Source organism: Lepidochelys kempii, chromosome 13, assembly GCF_965140285.1.
Source record: "Lepidochelys kempii isolate rLepKem1 chromosome 13, rLepKem1.hap1, whole genome shotgun sequence".
In the NCBI taxonomy this organism is placed as follows: Eukaryota; Metazoa; Chordata; order Testudines; family Cheloniidae; genus Lepidochelys; species Lepidochelys kempii.
The window spans coordinates 15,389,858-15,410,278 of record NC_136392.1 but is presented as its reverse complement, the minus strand read 5'-3'; the positions used below and the strand labels follow the sequence as shown (position 1 = coordinate 15,410,278).

General features: G+C 43.1%; 1 protein-coding gene across 1 annotated transcript; it reads right to left on the bottom strand.

The window, feature by feature from the left end:
- Positions 1 to 1,342: 1,342 nt before the first annotated feature.
- SALL4 (spalt like transcription factor 4) lies at positions 1,343 to 19,993 on the bottom strand. Its single transcript, XM_073309543.1, has 4 exons — positions 19,909 to 19,993; positions 4,306 to 6,834; positions 3,301 to 3,608; positions 1,343 to 1,925 (listed from the first exon to the last, which is right to left on the bottom strand). The coding sequence occupies exons 1-4, from the start codon at positions 19,991 to 19,993 to the stop codon at positions 1,503 to 1,505; spliced, it is 3,345 nt and encodes a 1,114-aa protein (XP_073165644.1). The 3' UTR covers positions 1,343 to 1,502.
- Between the last annotated feature and the right edge of the window lie 428 nt (positions 19,994 to 20,421).

The window sequence follows — 20,421 nt, the reverse complement described above, 5'->3', positions numbered from 1 at the left end:
GAATCAGGTGCAACAACATTACACAAACTTTTGGTGATCTGCATTTTGGAGGGGGGGGGGGCCCTTCCACAATTGAGACTGGACTCAAAGGATTTCCTGCAGTCAGAAATCAGACTTCTTTCCATCATTCAGTCCTTTAATACCAAATGCTTAGTTGTTCTTCAATCTAGCTTTAGATTTTGTTACCTACACAGATCCAGCAAATGTAAGAAGAGTGAAAAATAAGTCCATGAAGTCTTCAGGTGCTTCCACTAATACATCAGGTTTTGGTTTCATATAGTGCATGGAAGCATCTGCTTGAATCTCAGTTCATTACAGTGGTCATTTATAGAAAAATAGACACTACATCTACAAAGAAAAAAAATGAGGTAGATAACTTAGAATCCAGAGGGCTATCCCAATAACCTTCATACAATACACATGGGTCACCATGGTTTTGTGATGTAATGCAAGTGCACTAATCACCAAGAAACTTAATGACCAAAGTGGGAATGCCATCCAAAAAAACCCACAAAACATTAAACTTAGGTGTGAGTACTTTTGTATTTAAATACAGGTTTACACAAACTGATCTCCTAAATAACTCAAAATTTAAAAAAAAACAAAAAAAAACACAAAAACGTTCCTCTTGCTAAAGGAAACCAGTTCCAAAGCTTAGATGCAACAGTCATCTGAGATTCCTTGCAGAGCTTTCAGACCTGACCTTCTCTTTCTAGAGGAGAAAGGGGGGAGGGGGAAGAGAGGAAAAGTATATACATACCTACCCATGCTTCTTCAGGGCTCTTGGTACAAATAATATTTTAGGAGAAACTGCACATCTTTGGAAGGAGTAGTTTTGGCACTATTCTTAAGGGACTGTCCAAGTATTAAATAAGCAGCAGTCAACAATACAAGAGTATTCAGTTATTAGGAGCAATGATCAAAGGGGGAAAAAAGCCAGTAAGAGATCTTTTTACAGCTTCGGAGGCAAATAAAAATAAAAAAAATCTGTAGCCATATAGTAAAAAGTACATTAAAAAAACAAAAAACAAAAACCCCACACAAAGACTATTTCTAAAAGGGTGGCAGACATTCTAGAATATTTACCCGCATAGTAAGTTTTCGTGTCGTCTGTAAATACAAAGTTTTTCCATGAACAGTAGGTTGTTTCTACTGTGTTCCAAACCCCCAAAGATTTCAGTTTAAACAGAGGCAAATGTTATAATCTTTGGAATTTCAAGTTGTGAAACTTCTGTAAGGCTGTACACATTAAAGTCACAAGTAACAAGGAATACTTTGCAAGACCCGCATCTTTCCAAATAAGAGGATTATTTTTTTTTTTATTATTATTACTACTTTTGCAAAGCAACATCATGATTGTACTGTGGGCAACTCTTACAAAGACAACCATAAAATCATTTGCATGTCAATAGGAAAATAGGAGGTTGAGATGGAATCTCTTAAAAATATATGTTTGTAAATATATTTGCTCTTTCTGCATTTCACCTTCACAAAGAGTTTTTCTAACTAACAGCAATTTTGTTCTCCTCCATGAAGTGAGGGAACTGGTGTTTTGGCACATTGTCTGCAGCAGCACCACCAGCCTTCTCCATATCCGAGCTAATTCCAGACTGGGACCCATCTATCTTGGAGACTGTTGCAGTATTTATTGCAGAGCCACTCCCAATGGTGACTGGAAGGGAAGGTATGCCACCACTCTGGATCACTGAAATCTCATTAGTCTTCATTGCCAAGCCATTGCTGAGTACTGCTGCATACTGGTTCCATACTGTGGGATCAATGTTCACTGAAGGAGGCACTATATCCTTTGGAAACATTTCAGATACCTTCTTTGGATCATTCCCCAACAGAGCCATGGGATTATCAATGGATAATCTTCTTCCACGCCTGGCAGAGTTATTCCACATGTGAGTTCCAACATGGACCTTGCAGAAGAGGGGGTAGGAGAAGTTAGAAGATGAGAGCTATCATAATTCTTAGCTCCTGTTCTAGTCTATCCAAGTTCTTATACCTCACCAGCACTAGGGTATCTGAGCCTCAAGATAAAGTAAAGCCAAACATTCAGAGGAATGTTTATGTAGTTCTGTACTCAAACTACAGCAAAATCTTTGTTTAGATCTTTGTTACTGTAGAATGGCTTATATGCCCTACATGTTCTTGTTTACTTTCACCTGAAGTAGAACAAAAAGAGGGAAAGCAAGAACAGAAGTAGTCAGTTACTTAGTGCATGGGAAGAGTTTATTTTTTCCTCTACACAATTTAAGATACATTGGTTCTTAAGAATAGGCTACAGGGAATATTGGCAAGGCAAGGACTTATAGAAATGGTTTTACAAAAAGTTTAGCAGGAATAGAATTTTGGCAGCTAAAACACTCCTGTGTAGTTGGAAAACACAAATAGCATATTACTGCACAAACACAGAACCTCCTGAAAGACCACCCACCTACAAACAAGCAGCTATCCATGCCCCAGTCTTCATTTTGTTTTCTAAGTTTGAGCATCTCTTTTCTCTCCTCCTCCTCCTCCACTCCTTATAGAGTGCTTATGCAAAGGCTGTTAAAGAGGAAGAATCTTGAAGCTCTACAGCGTCAAACCATAGTGTGGGTGGGGAAGCTAAGTGTTCCTTAAAAGATAAATGGATTAATCTGATAAACAGGAGCACGATGGGCAATTTTTTGTGCTTAACTGAAATCCCTGAACATTGTTGCAGAACTTTGCTCCAGTGACAGCCATTTCAACAGGGGACTCTCAATGTGCTCCAAGCAATAGTGGAGCCTATAACATGTTTCATTAAGGTGAACAATGATCATTGCTTAAAAGTGTGGGTTTGAAAGAATCAGATCAAATACAGTTTTGGTTTTTTAAACAGGGCTTTTCCCTGCATGCTGAGGTATCATCTAGGTATGGGCTTCGGCTACTAAATTCAGATCCCACACCCACACCATGGTTCAGGAGCATTTGGAGGCAGGGTTTCTAAACAAAGCAATTATAAGTTGCAGTTAAAAGTTACAGTTCTTCCCCTACAGGGTTTTTGTTTTTGTTTTTTAAAATAGATTTAGGCTGATCTCAAGGCCTACTAGAGAGCTGTATGATCCTTGCATATTGAGAGACTATAGTAAACTCTGTCTTAAATGACCACCCAGAGGGCCAAGAGAAATTATTAGTGGCCATCTTTAAAGTGTGGACGATTATGATTAGGAGGAATAGAAGCATTTTAGCGAGGTTGTTTAAGAGACTCTTAGTGAAGGTGATTCCAAAGGCAGGCATCAGCACACCTCAGCCCCCTTAAGAACTGCTTACCTTCAGGTTTCCTTTTGTGGTAAAGGCTCTCCCACAGATGGTGCATGCAAATGGCTTTTCACCAGTATGGGTCCGTTCATGAATCTGAAGAGCACTTGCAGAGGAGAAGTTCTTCCCACACGTAGTGCAGATGTGCTGTTTAGCGGGACGGCAAAGCTTAGGCCGTGGCACCAGGAGAGGGGGAACACCAGGTGATAAAGTTGGTGGGCCAATAAAATGGCTAGTGCTAATAGGACGCTCACTAGGCATTTCCACTTTTATGAGGGCTGGTGGTGCCCTGACAAAAGCAGCATGAATGCTGCTGTGACCTGAAGAGAAAGAACACACACATTAGGCTACCCCCACTACACATTCCAGCTCTGTTTAAGCTTTGCAAGCAAGATATTGGGTCCAGATTTTTGAAGGTGCACAAGCCCAACACTCAATGCACATGCAAGCTGTAATTTGCAGGCACACTGGTGCTAATGGGTTGTAGATCTGTTTGAGGCAAGAGGAAGATGGGGTTCTTCAAATATGTCCCTTTGCATTCAGGATTTAACAACTTTCTCCCTGATCCAAAAAGCTCAGACACAGCATTCGCGATGCTAGGTTTACACTTCATATACTAGTGCTGAACAGTCTGTTCCATGGTTTATCAACACTGAAGTGTCTGGTTTAGAGAGCTAATTAATAACTTTAGGACAAAATGCAAGATACTGAGCACAACTCCCATTGCAGTAAATGGGATGAGTGTGTGCGTGATCACTAGGCAGCAGGAGGTTACAACTTGAAAACGTGTGTGTGTGTGTGTGTGAGTGAGAGAGACTTTACCTTCAAATGGGAATTTGAAACTAGGAAGGAGATTTTCAGTGGCTTGCAGAGCAACAAGCACCATGTGCCTTTTGAAAAGGAACCAAACCAGCAGGATGGGGGGGGGGGGGGTCTTACTCCCACTGGTCCTCTGAGGAGCTCCCCTCCAGATGGTTTTGTTAGTTGTGGGGAGTGCAGCTACTGGTCATAACTCACCATACTCTCCATTTGGGAAGTGTAACCCAGGTTCTTCTTTGATGACCTTTCGACCAATATTGCCATAAGTTAGATCCAAAGCGCCAGCCCCTTCCATCTCTGCAAGATGGTTTTCAGGGCCCTCAGCTTTATTTCCCATGCCAGCATCTTCTTGACTGTTGAAACCTGGTGACTTTGACCTAATGCTTTCAGATTGGCTATTGGCTGGGGACAATGCCTGGAATGAAGCAGATTCAGAGGCGGCAGGACTCCTGCCATTTTGATAATCTGGATCACCTGCCACAGAGGAAGAATCATTCGTCATGCCATCACTTTCTGCTGAACCATTGTCGCTAGACTTCAGGCTGCTTTGCCGTTGCAAGTTCAAAGCTGAATTTACCATTTTCATTTGGTTCTCCAGAGCTGCAATCCCAGAAAATGCTGTGCCTGGAGATTCTGACTGTGCATCATATGGAATTGGTGGTTTCAAAGAGTTGCTAGGGCCATCCTGAGAGTCTAGGTCTTCTTCCATCTCTTCTACGTTTTCCATGTTCTCACCTGGGCGAGTCAGGTCTCCATTCTTCTCAGTCACAGTAGGATCCACATCAGTATTATCACAAGTGTTTTCCGGCATAGGTGTATTGGGAATTTGTCCCCCCATATGCATGCGAATATGCTGCTGCAATACAACTGCATTTGTAAACTTCTTCTGACAAATTGGACAGGAATGTTGCATCTTTAGGGGGGTGTTTGCCCGGTGGACACCATAATGAGTCTTAAGGTTACCTTTTGTTGAGAAGGCACGGCCACAAATTTTACACTTGAATGGCCTTTCTCCAGTGTGAGTACGGTAATGCATTTTGAGTGAACTCTGGCAGCTCAGCACTCTGTGACAGATGAGGCACTCATTGGGGTCTGTGGTGGACTTGTCAATATTCTCAACCAATTGCTGTAGCTTAGATGTTTCTGAACCTTGCTCACTTGCTCCGCTTACATGGAAGACACTCACACTGCAGCTAGCTTGCGGTGAGCTCAGGCTCTGCTCAGTTCCAGACTCGTGACTCGCTGCTCCTGATGAGGAAGAACCACCTTCGCTTTCTGGAGAAGGCCTTGGCTGCATGTCACTTGAAAATGTGCTGGCAAGAGACTCCTTGATGCATGCTAGACTGGAGATATTCTGAGGCAAGCCAGTACCTACTGAGGTAGGTAGTGATGCCAGAATAGGCTTGCTGTCCACAATTAGGTTAGACTCATCCAGTGGTACAGACATTCCATATGGGATTCCACTGCTGGTGGGCACATTGTCCAAATGCTCAGGTACTGGATAGGGATTCATTTTAATGTGAGGGTACTTATCTTTATGACGCTGAAAATGCACTTTAAGGTTTCCTTTGGTTGTAAATCTGTTACCACAAATGTTACACTTGTAGGGTCTTTCGCCAGTGTGGGAGCGGAGGTGTATCTGCAAAGCACTATCGTTGCCAAAGACCTTGCCGCAGAACTTGCACTTATGTTTAAAGAAAGGTTCTTCAGTGTTTGGTTTGCTTTCAGACACGCTGATATTGGGGGGCTTCCCTTTCCCTTTCTTTGAGGGATCAATCACTGAAGAAACTGCCGAGAGTGGGTTTTGGAAGATGACAGAGCTGGATGATTGAGGTAGTAAAGGGTTTGGAAAACGAGACATAGAACTTGGGAGGCTTCTGTTTGCTTCAGGTTTCAGGGAGAAGGAAGAAGAAAGCCCACTGGCTACTGAGCCAGCAGTTGGAATGACCATGTTAGAATGAGGTAGTTTTCCATGCTTCAAGGATTCCAGTGATAGGCTTTGGCTTCCAGCTTTTTGTCCAATTAAAGCAACAGCAGCAGACAGCTGCTGAGACATCTGAGCACCCAAAGCTTTTAGTGGATCAGTAGCAGCTACTATTGAAGGATGTAGGGCATGAGGAGCCATCATGGCAATCTGAATACGGATTTGCTCTGTGAGCTGAATTTGCTGGAGTTGCTGCTGCTGCAAGCACACGAGCTGTTCAAGGATCATTGGAATAGCATTAAAACTGGCTGCTGAGGAAGAGATAGCATCAGAGGTACGTTGATTCACAGCCACTTTAGTGCCACGTATTGTCTGCAAAGTCACATTAGTGTTTGGTACTTTGGATTTTGGTAAATAGCGTAGCCCATGAGTTGCAGGAGTAACAGGAGGTTCTGTTTTTAGATACATTCCTCCCACTGCTTCAGTATCAACTTTCCCCTCTCTCTTCTCCACAGAACCAGTGCAACTCTTTGACTGACTGTCCTTGGCTGGCTGGCTATCCTGTCGATCATTTGGAAAGCTCTCTGTAGAGGCTCCAGGGAAGTCTTCAGGGGGTATAGTTCCTTCACTATCATTCATGATTAGGACAGGTGGATTTTTAGTGCAATTTTTCTTATGCTCAAGGAATTCAGAGAGATCAAAGAACTCTGCACAACATTTCTCACAGATATTGGTTTCTTCTGTTCGGCACCTTTTGGAACTCATTTCACCATCTCCATCACCTGGGGCGTTTTGTGGACTCCCTAAGGAGGGGGGAGAAAAAAAAAGTAGTCAAGTATTCCCTATGTATACATACATCTAGCACATGGGTAAGTTTTTTCCAGGTTAAGGCTGTAAGTAAGCCAAGAATTGAAAAGCTATAAATGCAAGATAATGGGAGCTTAGACACATGGACCAAATGCAAACCTCGGAGATGGGATTCCCAAGTCCTATCCCAAGCTCTGCTACTGATTCACTTTGTAGCTTGCTCAAGGTCACATTACGTCGTTTGTCTGTGAAAGTGGTATACTTTCCCACTGTCCGCCTTGTGACGGAAAGAGGAGCGATGTTACCTCCTAATTCAAATGGGGAAAACTAGGTCACTAGAAGTCTCTTTACACATGTAAAAATAGAAATGGGTGCTCTAACTAAGAGTGCTTGGATGAGTTGTTTTTTTAAACAACTCAAGGCAAGAAAGTAATGGAGTGCATACACGATTTAAATACAAAGTAAACAAATTCATAAATTATGTTATTTAGAGGGTCAATGGCCAAATTCTAGCAAAGCCATATGAAGCTGTGAATCACTAGAATTAACATACATCGTAACTGCCTTCCATTTTATGAAGATTCCATTGAAGCACATAACCACTGCAGATAGAAACAATGAAGCTGCAATTATTCTCCCATATTACAGTATACGAGGTGTTTTATGAAAAGGGTTGATAGAACGAATAAACCTGGTGTTATAGTCCATATACTAGAAATCAATGGAGAACTAATCATGTTAAGTAGATTACAGCTCTTATAATAATGAGACTTTTTGAAAGGAAACACTTCCTTTCAAGCAAATCAGACTGTATAAACACAAGACAAACCTTTGTGTGAATACTAGTTTGTTTAATTTAATGCTACTTTTAAGGGAAAGGGCTAATAAAGCCTACATTTTTAACATTCATGTGGAACAACTTTAAAGCTTCATTTTGTTCTAAGAAAGAGCACATATTATATATAGATATACACACACACACACTATTTTAGCATATACCAGAGGTTGCCAAACTGCAACTCTTTTATAGTTAAAGTGTGGCTCACAGAGCCTGCCCCCCTCCCCCACCTACCAGAATGGCTTCTGCCCTGCAGTGGAGTGGTGGGGCTAGGGGCTTCTGCCCAGTGGGGAGGGGGGCTAGGGGCTTCAGCCCTCCAGGAGGTACCTGCTGGGGCTTCCGCCCCACTCTTGCTGAAACCCTGAGCACCAACAGATACCTCCCATGGGGCTGAAGCCCTGAGCCCCACCACCCTACTGCAGGGCAGAAGCCCGGAGCAGGCTCTCCGACTTTGAGCAGCATATTATAATCTTCAGGAGGATCAGAGTGTAGGCCAGGGGTGGCCAAACCTTAATAGAAAGGGGTAGTAGTATAATAATTTAACACTTAGACTATCGAGAGTGGACAACTCACTACAGGATGGATTTGCAGTGTTGTTGGAACTACGTTGGTCTCAGAACATTGGAGAGACAAGGTGGGTGTTCAGTGTCACCAAATTCTTTTGACTTTTACGACAACTTTCAGGATATTTGGTATATGCATTGTAGTTGTAGCTGTGTTGATCCCAGGATATTAGGTGGGAAGGTAATATCTTGTATTGGACAAACTTCTGTTGGTGAGAGAGACAAGCTTTTGAGCTACATGGAGCTCTTTTCCCACCTTGTCTCTGTACAAGGTGGGTTGCAAGATAAGCATTCCACTGTGAACTACACTCACTTTGGAATTTATGTAACAGCACTTGCCTGTCAGAGACAGTCTGTGGGGTGCAGGAAGCAGAAAGATTATGTTTTGTAAATTAGACAAGAACCCAGGTGTAATCACTTCCCCCTTCAATGTGCCAAAAGCTGAAGAGGAATTTTCCTGTTTTTCCAGACTTTTCTGGTTCCCCTCCCCTCCAAACTACATAGACTTTTAAAAATTCTGCAGAAAGATTTGAGGGGAAAATTTTACCTTGGTCTGAAAAAGGTGTTAACACTCATCCAAATGACCCTGATTTAGAGCCTTAAGCGCCTTAGGTCAGCGGACACCCAGGAGCCACTCATCAACTCACCATTGATGAGTTATGTCACATTTATTATCCCAACTTTAACAAGAAATCCCACAGTAATCGTATACTTCCATCAGTTGTGTTTTCACCTCAGAAGGCTGCAGCCCTATTTTATTTGTTAACAAGTTCCCCTTTCCTGCCACCAACCTATACACACAGCACTGGAGACATTCTATCTTCTACCAGGAAACCATAAAGTGCCCTCTGGCCACACACTGTGTGACCCTTTGATCACAGAGGCACTTTGTTTGAGTTTCATCTTTATAGGTCAATGGTGTAGAGGCCTGACACTGTATGGCTTCAGTAGGAGTTCAGGGTGTTAGCACCTCACAAGATCCGGTCCAATAATGCCAATAACCCAGGGACTGGAGTTATTTCAGTAGTATTGGATGCTGCATTTTAGTAACTAGACTATAGAGTAAGTGGTCACGATTATCACAGATCATTGATAAGCTTAATTTTCCAGCTTACTTTAAAAAGCATTCAACTGCAAAATAATTACAGCCCCTATATCAGAGACATAGGTTACCAGGCTGCACAACGTGCATCTTGTGTGTGCAAGGGGGGGATTTACATGGACAGACATTTTTACACCTACAACTCAGGCAAGTGTATATAGTTTGGGCCAGAATAATTTCATGGGGGAGGATGCGCCAAACCTTGACATTTGGCTAGAGTAACAGAGAGTCAGTCATACACTCTCTCTCTCTCTCTCTCACACACACACACACACACACGCTTTTATCAGCAATGAAAACGCAAAAAAGTGTTTAGGGTTGAAATCTCTAGTTGCCCAGAGAATGAAAGGCTTTGAAGGAGTTTCCTTAAGCTAGGTCAGGTTAAGAAAAATTCACAGTAACATTATAGTGGAGAGAGATATAATCTCTGCCTTACAATAGCTACCAAAACAAGGCCTGTATAAGAGCAACTGAAGTAATATGCGCCTCAGTGTAAGGGGCCTGAAGGGGAGTATGGACTAGATGGTGACCTCTTGGGTGCCTTCCAGCCCTATATTTCAGATTAGCAGAACTGCACAACACACACAGAGGCAAGGTCTATACTGCAGACCTACATTGGTATAATAATGTCATGTAGGGGTGTGAAAAATCTGCACCCCTGAGTGACACAGTTATACCAACCTAATCCCCCATCTAGACAGCACTATGTTAACAGGAGAAGCAGCTACTGCCTCTCGGGGAGGTGGATTAACTACGCTGAGAGGGAGGAGTTCCTGTTGGTATAGGAGTGTCTTCACTTAAGCGGTACAGCTCCACTGATGCAGCATTAAGTGTAGACCTGCCCTGAAATACACAAAACAGAGCCTCCCGCAAAAAGAGAAAAATACAAGCCACCACACAAAGCATTTCCTCTCCACACCCCCAGCAACTCTACCAAATTGTTTTTTAAACCTACGGATAAATAGCCAGGCAGTCCCCTAAGCAAAAGGTAAAGTGCTAGATCATAGTGACCAACTCTCAGTGCTGCACCCAAAATATACAATCAGCTCTCCAAAGAAATAAGAAATAAACCACTGTAGCTAAAAATCCATTTTTCACTGAAAAAAATTTTACTCGGAAATTTCAGTCTCCTAAAAATTTAAGGCCCAACTTGATTCAGGACTTGGTCAACAGAAAGCGACCAACCGAAGTCAAACATGGACATTTTAGAACTCCATAAATTTAGTTCTACCCTTATCAATGATGAGGGAGAGTAAAATTGAGTTTTTTTTTTAAACAAACAACAACAAAAAAAATAGAAAAAAACCCCACTGTCCTTCCTGGAACTATGATGCACACTGACTCAAAAGGCTTTTTAGGCTCAAAGTTTCACAAGAACAATCTCACTCCCATCCAATATGTAACCCACCAAGCTGCAGGTTAAACCACCACAGCCTTTGTTCCAAACACTTGCAAATTTGGGATTAAGGCAGTGAGGTTTTTGTTCTGCCTGCAAAAAAACAGTATAACTTTGAGGGGGACTCTGATTTAACTTGACTGGATTAGAAAGATAAATGTGAATGGTAGCGTCCCCCTTGTATTGATAGTAGACTTGTTTTGGCAGATGAGTACCTTGTGTCAATTGAAATTAAACTGGTAAAAAAGGAGAAGCTATGGACCTAATCTGTAAATCCCCTCACACATATTCCAAAAAGGTGGAACAAAAATGTTGAGATCACAAAATTTTGAGATCACAAAATTTTTCACGAAATGGGAGATCTTGGTTTCTGGTCAGCCCTAGTTAACTTCCCTCCGATACACTCATGTGGTCCCATATTGCTCATTTGTTTCCCTATTTTTGACAATCTCACATTCACTGGGTCTGAGAAGATCTGAATTCAATTCCCAGTATAGACTCCTGGGTAACCCTGGGAAAGATAGTGAGACACAGCCTTCCTCCCCGCCTCCAGATCTCCTCCCAATTGTGAAACGGAGGATACTTTTGTGCCTCACAGGGCAGAGGGTTGAATATAAATGAATCAATATTGGCAACTTGGGTGAGGTAATGTCTTTTTTGCACCAATTTCTGTTGGTGAGAGACACCAGCTTTTGAGCTCACGTAAAGCTCTTCTCCAGGTCTGGTAAGCTTAGGGCTAATCTACACTGGCAATGCTAAAGCGCTGCTTGCCTTGTGTGGTTGCGGCGGAGCACTGGGAGAGCTCAAAAAACCCACCTCCGTGAGGGGTGTAGCTCCCTGCTCTGGGGCACTGTTTACACTGGCGCTTTACAGTGCTGCAACTTGCTGCGCTCTGAGGGGAGGGGGTGTGTGTGTTTTTTCACACCCGGGAGCGAGAAAGTTGCAGCGCTGTTAATTGCCAGTGTAGACAAGCCCTTGGGCCAGGTGTACATTACAGACTTATGACTGTATAACAACAATCACTCAGGGGCGTGAAAAATCCACCCCCGAGAGAGACATAAGGCTATGTCTACTACGTCTACACGGCGCAACTTTTAGCGACACAGCTGTGCTGCTACAGCCCTGCCGTTAAAAGGCGCACAGCCTACCTGCTGTTTGTCAGTGGGAGAGCGCTCTCCCACCCACAAAACTGCCACCCCAACGAGTGGTGGTGTCCACGGGAGAGCAGTCCTACCAGCACTTGTTGTCAGCAAAACTTGTGTCTTTTGGGGGTGTATGGGTGTTTTTTAAAAGACGCCATTGAACAGCATGAAATTTGTCTTTCACTTGCCAGTGTAGATAAAACCATAGTTAGACCAACCTAACTCCCAGTGTACACAGTACTACAGTAACACTGTAGTTATGTTCCTGAAAAATACTACTTTAAGTGAAATGATGTTAAGCTAATCAAATTTCCCCATAAGAATTAATGTAAACGGTGGGGGGTTAGGTTCCAGGGAGATTTTTGTTCCACCAGACAAAAGATTATGTACATATACAGTACAAATTGTAAATAATTTTAAACAATTTAATACTGTACTCACCAATGATGTTTGTGAAGCTTGGTTGAGGCAGGGGTGTAGTGGGTCGGGCTGCAGGGGCTTAAGCCATTCCGCCCGCCTGGCATGCTCCTTCAGGGGAGTGGGGTCGGGGGCTTCCCTGTCCCCCGGCTAGAACGCTAGGCGGACTGGGGCAAGCCCCCACACCCTGACCCCGCTCCCTGGCTGGAACGCTAGGTGGAGCGGGGCAAGCCAAACAATCTTATAATGGAACATAATGCGACTTTAAATAGATCAGCAACCTAATAACAAAACAATGTTAACCAGGATGATTAAGTGAGGAGTTACTGTATGCCAGGAGACCACCAACCAACATAGCTACTGCCTTTTGGGTGAGGTGGATTAACTGAGCCAACAGGAGGTCAGCATAATAGGGCTTGTCTACACTGGCAATTTACAACACACCCCTGAGCGCTGCAAGTTTCAGTGCTGTATACGCCCCTCATGGGAGTGATTTAAAAAAAAACAAAAAAAACAACCGAGTGCTGGGAGAGCTCTCTCCCAGTGCTGTGCTGCAACCATATAAGCCACCTTAGTTAAAGCGTTGCCAGTGTGCACCGCTCCAGTGATGTAAGGTGTAAGACTGTTTAGCATAAGTAGTTAACACATTTCAAGGGACCATTTATGGTAAAGTGGCCCATTAAACCCGTTCCTCCCTATGACTGGAGGGGTGGTGGGGTGTTAGTGGAATATAGATTGTAATAAACCATAAATCCAGTCTCTATTCAGTCCATGTTTAATATTTAGCAAAGTTATGAATTTAAGCCCCCAGGCTTGTCTTTTGAAAGTATTGTGTGTCCTGAGGACAGAGTGACAATCGTGCATTCAATAGTGGTAAAACAGTTGGGTATTATAGGTACTGAGATCAGAGAAAGACAAAGAGTGATGAGCTTCTCTCTCACCAACAGAAGTTGGTCCATTAAAAGATATAGCCTCCCCCATCTTCTGTCTTTTATCCTGGAATTGACATGGCTATACCACCACCACAAACATTTGAGATCCTAGACAGAGACAGGGGCGGGGGGAAATCTGCTCTTAAAATAAATTAAAAAATTTAAAAAAAAAAAAAAAGTCACCAGAGATCCTTGTTTTGATTTCTAGCTGCCACCTCCTCTTCCCAGTCTTGTAGGAACACTCCAGTGATTGCAATCAGGCCACCTCATTTACCAAAACATGCCTTGCTCTACCAACCCACCCTAGAAACAGTTATCAGTGACACATACTTAACAGTCTTAAAATGTAAGGTTACTTCTGTGCAAAGAAAGTTCACCATGCATGTCTACATCTGTGGAGAACTCTGTCCAAATACTGTAACAGTATTTGTCAAGTAGCAAGGGAGTTCTGTTAGAACAGTTACTCATGCACTTAAGTTAACCCGCTCAAAAATGCTTCACAGGGATTGAACCTCTACTGTTTTCTATCCCCCCCTCCCCACCTTCGAATTTCAGGAATGTTATCTCTCAGCATCTAGTTATCCAATAAGTTAGAAGAATGCAGTAAACCCAGCAGGGGTTTTAGATTCAATCACTGCCAAAAGGATGGGGGGGAGAAGAGTCCACTATTGTGTAGGATAAGGTGGTAATTTACAATAAGGTCTGATGAAATCTTTAGACTCAATTTTAAGTTTTTAAAAAAAGTTTTCTAAAGACAATTAATAAAATACCCCACACCTTTTACCTGATTTAATTTGATTTAGTGAAGAGCTATTGGAAAGAAGAAAGAGGAGAGGAGGGTGGTTGGTCAGAGACCATGAAACAAAACAAAAAAAACAAAAAACACCCACACACCAAATTTTAAAGTGTCTACTTCACAGTAACTGAAGTTAATACCCTGTGAGGTTTCTTCATTTTTACAGAAATTTGATCAGTTTATTATCTATTCTCACTTTCCCAATAGTCACTGTTAGCATAATCATACACTCCTTTTCTTCCTTGCTTTCAAAAATTAATTTTAAATAATCAGTTTAGTAATTTCTAGTTTTGAAGGGCTCAACCAGCATTTAAAAAAATTAGACTAGACACTTTATTCTCAAGTCTAGCAATGTCTGCAACAAACTCAAAGTGTGCTATTTTAAGCCTTTCAGGGGGAAAAAAAAAAACCCTCACAAGCATGTCGAAGAAAAATAGGACTGAATAAACGTGTCAAAACAGCTAACTACCAAGACCCATCTGCTTTAGTAAATAAGTTTGGCTCCCTCCCCAATTTTAAGAAATGCAGGTGGTTTATTTTAAAACATTTGAAGTTTCCAATAATGATTGGAGACAATGTAATTAAATCTCCCACAGCAGAAGTCAGTCAATACCAGTTTCCTACCCAAGAATAACCAGACAAGAGACTTCTTGTGCCTTATAATACTTTTAGTTTATAGGTTGTGAATTGTCTTCCAAGGTTTTAATCTAACCTTGTTAACAAACCTTTAAGAGTACTAATTAGGTTAACCCAGAATATATTAAAGTTTCACAGAAATTGCTTTGAAAATCTAAAGGTACCAAATCATTTAGACAAATTTAAGACTCTAGCTATCCTCACATAAAAGAAGGATTTTGTAAAAACAGAGATTGCAACTCTTAAAAGTCTTAGGACTAGATCTCTAAATTCCATGTCCTTGCATGATTAGCCTTCTGGTGTAGTTTCAAAGGGCTTTAAAAACAAAGTTACTGAATGCCATGACAAACCCCTTTAAAATGTCTGCAGTTACCTGCTGAGGCTCAAAACTGAAAGCTTTAGCAAACATGTTCTGATGCTGCTATTAACAACTGAGCTTAAAAGGCCGAACAGTGGAGGGCACTCATGTATTACACTGAAAACAATATCCATTTCTGGAGCCGGGAAGGCAGGTTAGCTCGATCAAAAATGACAAAAACCGTCTACTTTCTCCAGAACAAGAGATTGCAATTTAAAACAGCAGTAGCGACAAACATGCAACTAAAATTCATTCGTTATTGGTGGCTGGAACAAATTAATCATTCCCTAAGGACATGTAAATAAGTAGGTTACCATCTGCCCCCAAAACTATGCTAATTTAAAAACGGAGGTCGAAAAGTGCAGTGGTTAAAATAGGCTAGAAAAGCTACCAACATTTTGGATTACACGCTGCAGGTAAACCCGAGTTCTTGGGTTTGCGGAGCGAAGAACATTTCGGAAGCTAAGTTCAGGACAGACAGAGTCAACTCCACACTGGGAAAATTAAATAACTCGGTGTTGCAAAGAGCAGAACAGAGGACTCCAAAAGTCAATGAAACCTGCCTGGCTGCAACACCCCAGAGTGGAGGAAAAGTCTTTTGCTCTACCTGACCCACCACGGTTTCTTCCTCAGCGCTCAATTACTTCCACCAGCCCGTCCTTCGCCCATAAACAAGGCGGCCCGAGACCACACTTAACACTAGTACAGTGTTTAAGACCAAGCTAAACGGCGCAAACCCCGCTGCCAAGGTCAATTGCATGAGAGTCCTAATTGTAAGCTTGACATCAACTTACCACCCACAGCAGGCAGGAGGAGGCAAAGGTTAGAGCAGCAGCTCTGTCAAAACGTCACATGCTGCAGGGTTTAGCAAGAGGACTTGATCAGGACAACCAATATAACGTTTCACTTACGTAAAAGGGAAAAAACAAGACAGACATTTTCCCCCTTCCAGTCAGTCAGTCAGCCTGCCTTGCATGCTTCCCCCAATGGCTAGAATTTACAGCTCTGCACAGATTAGCCAGCCCCAGCACACCCCACAGCGCACAGTCAGCCCTGGATGCAGTAATGGTGACTGAACCCACCTAGAGCTCTGGTAGATTCAAACAGCACTAACTAGCTGTTAATTTAAACCGCAGCAACGGGCCACGGCAGGCGTGTTGAGTTCTCAAGTTGGGCCGCACTGAATATTTCCATCAAATATAACCTGACCCGTCTCCGAGCGCTATCTGGCTTCACCTCACACCGACTCAATGGACAACTTTTGCAGCATAAATCATGTTTGCACCAGAAGTTCTGGAATCAGTGGCTCACATCTCTAAGGGCTCATTAACACAGTTTACTGCATGAAACCCATTGTTTTGAGAAGCTACAACTAAGAATACCTCCTTTATAGCAGCATGAGCTGAGAAAAATATATTTTGAGAATTATTACAGAACTCAATTGTGGGGATCCCAATGTGAATGGATGCCCACATACAGTATACAACTTCAGTTCTTAGTCTGGAAAGATTTTTTTTATTATTATTTAAGAGTCGTATACTGCATTTTAAGAATCCTACATTTTAATGGCTGTAATCCAGTACAATGGGCAGTTTAAACCCTTTTGTGAAAATGCTAATTTCCCACTGTGTAGTATTATTCTCAAGTGACCACCTGCCGATTTTTTTGACCTGTTAATCGATCACCAGGTTAGCAAAACCATTTTCTGGCACACTGCATTGTTCTCAGAGGTGGGTCTCAAATTGCTTTGCAAATGTTCTCTTGCAAAAGAGCGAGATAAGGGCTTGATTTTATTATTGCCATTATGCATATATTTGATCATTTCTCCGGCAATCTGGCAGGAATTTTAACTTTGTCATGGAGCTTCATCCCTTGGTATTTATGGACACACCTAGGTCGGAGAATATCTAGATTCTTCTGAAGAGTAGGAGATAAATTATGCTTAATCCTAAATCCAGATTTTATTTTATTTTTTGGTATCACGTCAAGGCTGTTTTATTTAGCTAAGGGGTTCGTAGAGATGGTTTAACTCCCACCCACTTCTTCTGATCGTTATCACAAACAGTAGCGGAGAGATTTCTGCAACGGTTTCTATAACTTTGTTCCAAGCTGGTATTGTAGGAGTGGAGAAAGAGCAACAACAGTCAGGTAGCTCTGGCTCAGGATGGGCGGCACACTAGCCCCATTCTGCGGGGGTGGGAGGAAGGTTAAGATCAGAGGGAAATCTGCTCAGAGATTCACCAGCAGGGCTTCTGAATAATACAAAGTTTGGGCGGGGCACTGGGGGAAGGGGCAACCCGTCTGTCCACAAGTCCTTCAAGAGCAGGAGCCGTCATCTGCAGCTCTGAACACCATGTTATGCGTCTATGGGCGAAGGGGAAGCTACCATCCAACTTCAAAAGACCTTGGGGGGGGGGGAATGTTCAAAGTTTTCTTTACAGATCGCCTAGTACTGCCAGTGACCCCTGGGTGGCGCAAGAAAGCAATTCAAGTTCCACAATAAATTAAAGTCAAGCAATGCGCTACATTGTGGATACCGGGCTAATTTTGTCTGTTACAGATTGACAAGCCCCCCCCCCCCCCCCCAACGAACCTAAGGTAATGTAGCCAAAGCAAAAAAGTTAGGATTAAAAAAAAACAAACAAAAAAACCAAACACACTCCACCCCACTCTGGGTATTTAATAGACTGACAGACATGCACACCCACCAGGCAAGTTCCAGAGATGGTGCTTTAAATTGCTGTCCTTCGAGACCTTGCAAAATCATTAAAAAACCCTGATAATACCTGTTACTCGAAAGGATGAGAAAAACCCTTCTCTTCTCCCTCCCCCACCCCCTCTGGAGTAACTCTGCAGCTTCAGGAGAGTTATTAACCCTTTTGTTTCAGCACAGCCCCCGGAGGTGACTCTCCAGCAGTGGGCAGAGATTTACATGTGGAAACATCACCTCCATCCCCCCAGCCTAACCATATGCACAAAGGAAAACAGTCATGCATTAAACATGGGATTTATTGCCTTCTGGCCAGCTTGCTGTTTCTTAAGTCACCATTAACCGGACCCAACAATTGGACATTTCGGCTCAAAGAAAGAAGGGGGGGGGGGAGAAAGAGAAATAAGAATCCTAATCTCCTGCGGTTTGGGAATAGGCGGCTCCTGTTACATACATTGTTATTGATCATTTCTACCTATGCGGAAAAAGTGATCAAGCATTGAATTTGGGGAGTTATTTGAATATTTGACCTTTAAAGACAGAAGAGCCGACCCACAGAATTACAGAGTCCAGGTTTTTAGGGTTAGTAAAATCCTGCGGACCCTCCCATCCCAAATATCTCGAGGCAGTTGGTGCTTTAATAATAATAAAATAAATCTGAACTATTTACAAATCCCACCTTCATCTCTCTTGGGGACGGGACTGAAACTGACGATTCCTAATTGAGACCAGAGAAATTCACTGATCTACATAACCAGGCAAATTCAGTTCTAATAATACCAACCCCAAGTAGTTGCAGAGGTTGATATCCAGTCGGTCAATAGGAATTATGCGATGAGTGGCATTAGATCCGCACCGATTTTTTTTTTTTTTTAAAGAGTAGGTTGAAATTTAAACTGACAATTAACAGTAAAGGAATCGGCCCATGCAGTCGTCTACAAGTGCTACAAATTCTCCCCAATTTAGCAATGCACCAACAGAAAAACCCTGGGAACATATGAGAAGAAACTGCATAGTCTCGATGAAACTTTCAAACAGGATCCAGGAATTACAACTCTGCTCAATTCGTTTCTAACTAACAGCACTTATGCTAGGTGATCAATTCCACTCCCACCCATCCACAACCGATCTCCCCCTCTGCGCACCCCGCTCCCAAAGATCAGGGATAACTTCATTGCAAACGTAATTTTCCCTTCCTCTAAAATACAAAGATCCAGAGCATCTAATAGTGGTTCCCGATATTAAAAGTCCCACCCCACCCAAATACAAAACACACGCACACACACACACACACACACACCACGTTAGCTCACCGGAGTTATTTTAGGAAGTCGGAAATCAAAGATGGCTGGAGGTCAGGCTACAAAAGGTCCAGGGCGATTGTGATCTCCAACCAAACTAGCCAAAGCAGGGGTTTTTTTTTGTTTGTTTGTTTTTAAGAAATCCCCACCAAAAGAACCATAAAATAGATCCAGAGAAACAAAACTAAAGCCTTTCCCTATGCCTGCGCTAAAGAGATGGTTTGCAACTCCTTTCTGTCTCTCCCCCCCACCAAATCTTTTCCGGCTGGGTAGGGTTTGGGGGTTCACCTTGCATTAGGCTACAACAAACCTGGCTGTATCAAGGCACGTCGCAGATCGCATCCTGCTTCCCTGGCATGACACAAGGTAGAGAGCCCAGATTCCCGTCTAGAGCCAGCACACGTTAAACTTTAAGGGGGATGGGGAGGAAAGGCTTTCACACACACCCAACAGGGACGGCAGGGCAACACACAGAGAGATTTCGGCTGCGATCCGAGTGGTCAGCAAGGAGCAGCCATGGGGCTGGAGCTCTGGGCAGACCCACCGGACAGTTTTAAGGGGCGGGGGGGGGGGGGGAAGGAATCCCGTTGCGATTTCAGAAGAAAAAGGAGGATCAGGCCCGATATCAGTCGAACAATGATTGAAGATAAATGAGGGGTTGGGGTTTTTTTTGGGGGGGGGGGCAGATTATGGGAATAAATGGTACAAACAACGAGTGGTCAGTGTGGGGTCATGATCTCGAGCCGAATCCACTGCGTGTGGGGTGGGGGGGAGGGGACGGGAAAAGCCACACACGCACCCACACAAAACCCCTTAGTCCCTGGCTGGTTTCTTTGCACATCTATTAAAGTTGGTAATTGGCAAGCCTCCGTCTCTTACTTTGCGCCTTACCACTTGCAGCATCTGGGGGCGGCTCCTCCTCGGAGTTGATGTGCTGGGGTTTCGCCTGCTTGCGTCTCGACATGGTGCACAAGCATCGGGAGCAAAATAGTAGCAATTATTTTCTTCACAACAAATTCCTAGAGTTGGGAAATTACCCCCCTTGGGCGGAATGCGCATGTCAGAGTAATTATGATTATCAATAATGCATTGCGATTTATCATGGGTCCCTGACAGCTGATTGGCCTGAGTCCAAAGGCTCACAGATTATTCAAATAAGGTCCATTGATCAGGGAGCAGAGGGGAACGCTGGGCATTGTAGTTTTCCCACTGCTGCTCTGTCCCATGCATGTGACAAAAGCGTGTGCTCCGAACATAGCTCTGGGGGAGCCAGTCTCATCATTTCCTACTACCTGATTGGATCATATTTCCTTTAAGGGGCGGGAGGGGGGGTGGAAGAGGAGCATGAATCCATCTTTGAGAGTAAACAAACAATCTGGCAGCCCGATTTTC

Excerpts from the sequence above, each read along its gene's own strand:
- SALL4 (XM_073309543.1), bottom strand. The coding sequence starts at position 19,993 with ATGTCGAGACGCAAGCAGGCGAAACCCCAGCACATCAACTCCGAGGAG. Across the intron at positions 3,609-4,305 it reads CTTCCCAAATGGAGAGTATG|GTCACAGCAGCATTCATGCT; the intron begins GTGAGTTATGAC and ends CTTTCTCTTCAG. Across the intron at positions 1,926-3,300 it reads CCACAAAAGGAAACCTGAAG|GTCCATGTTGGAACTCACAT; the intron begins GTAAGCAGTTCT and ends CTCTTCTGCAAG.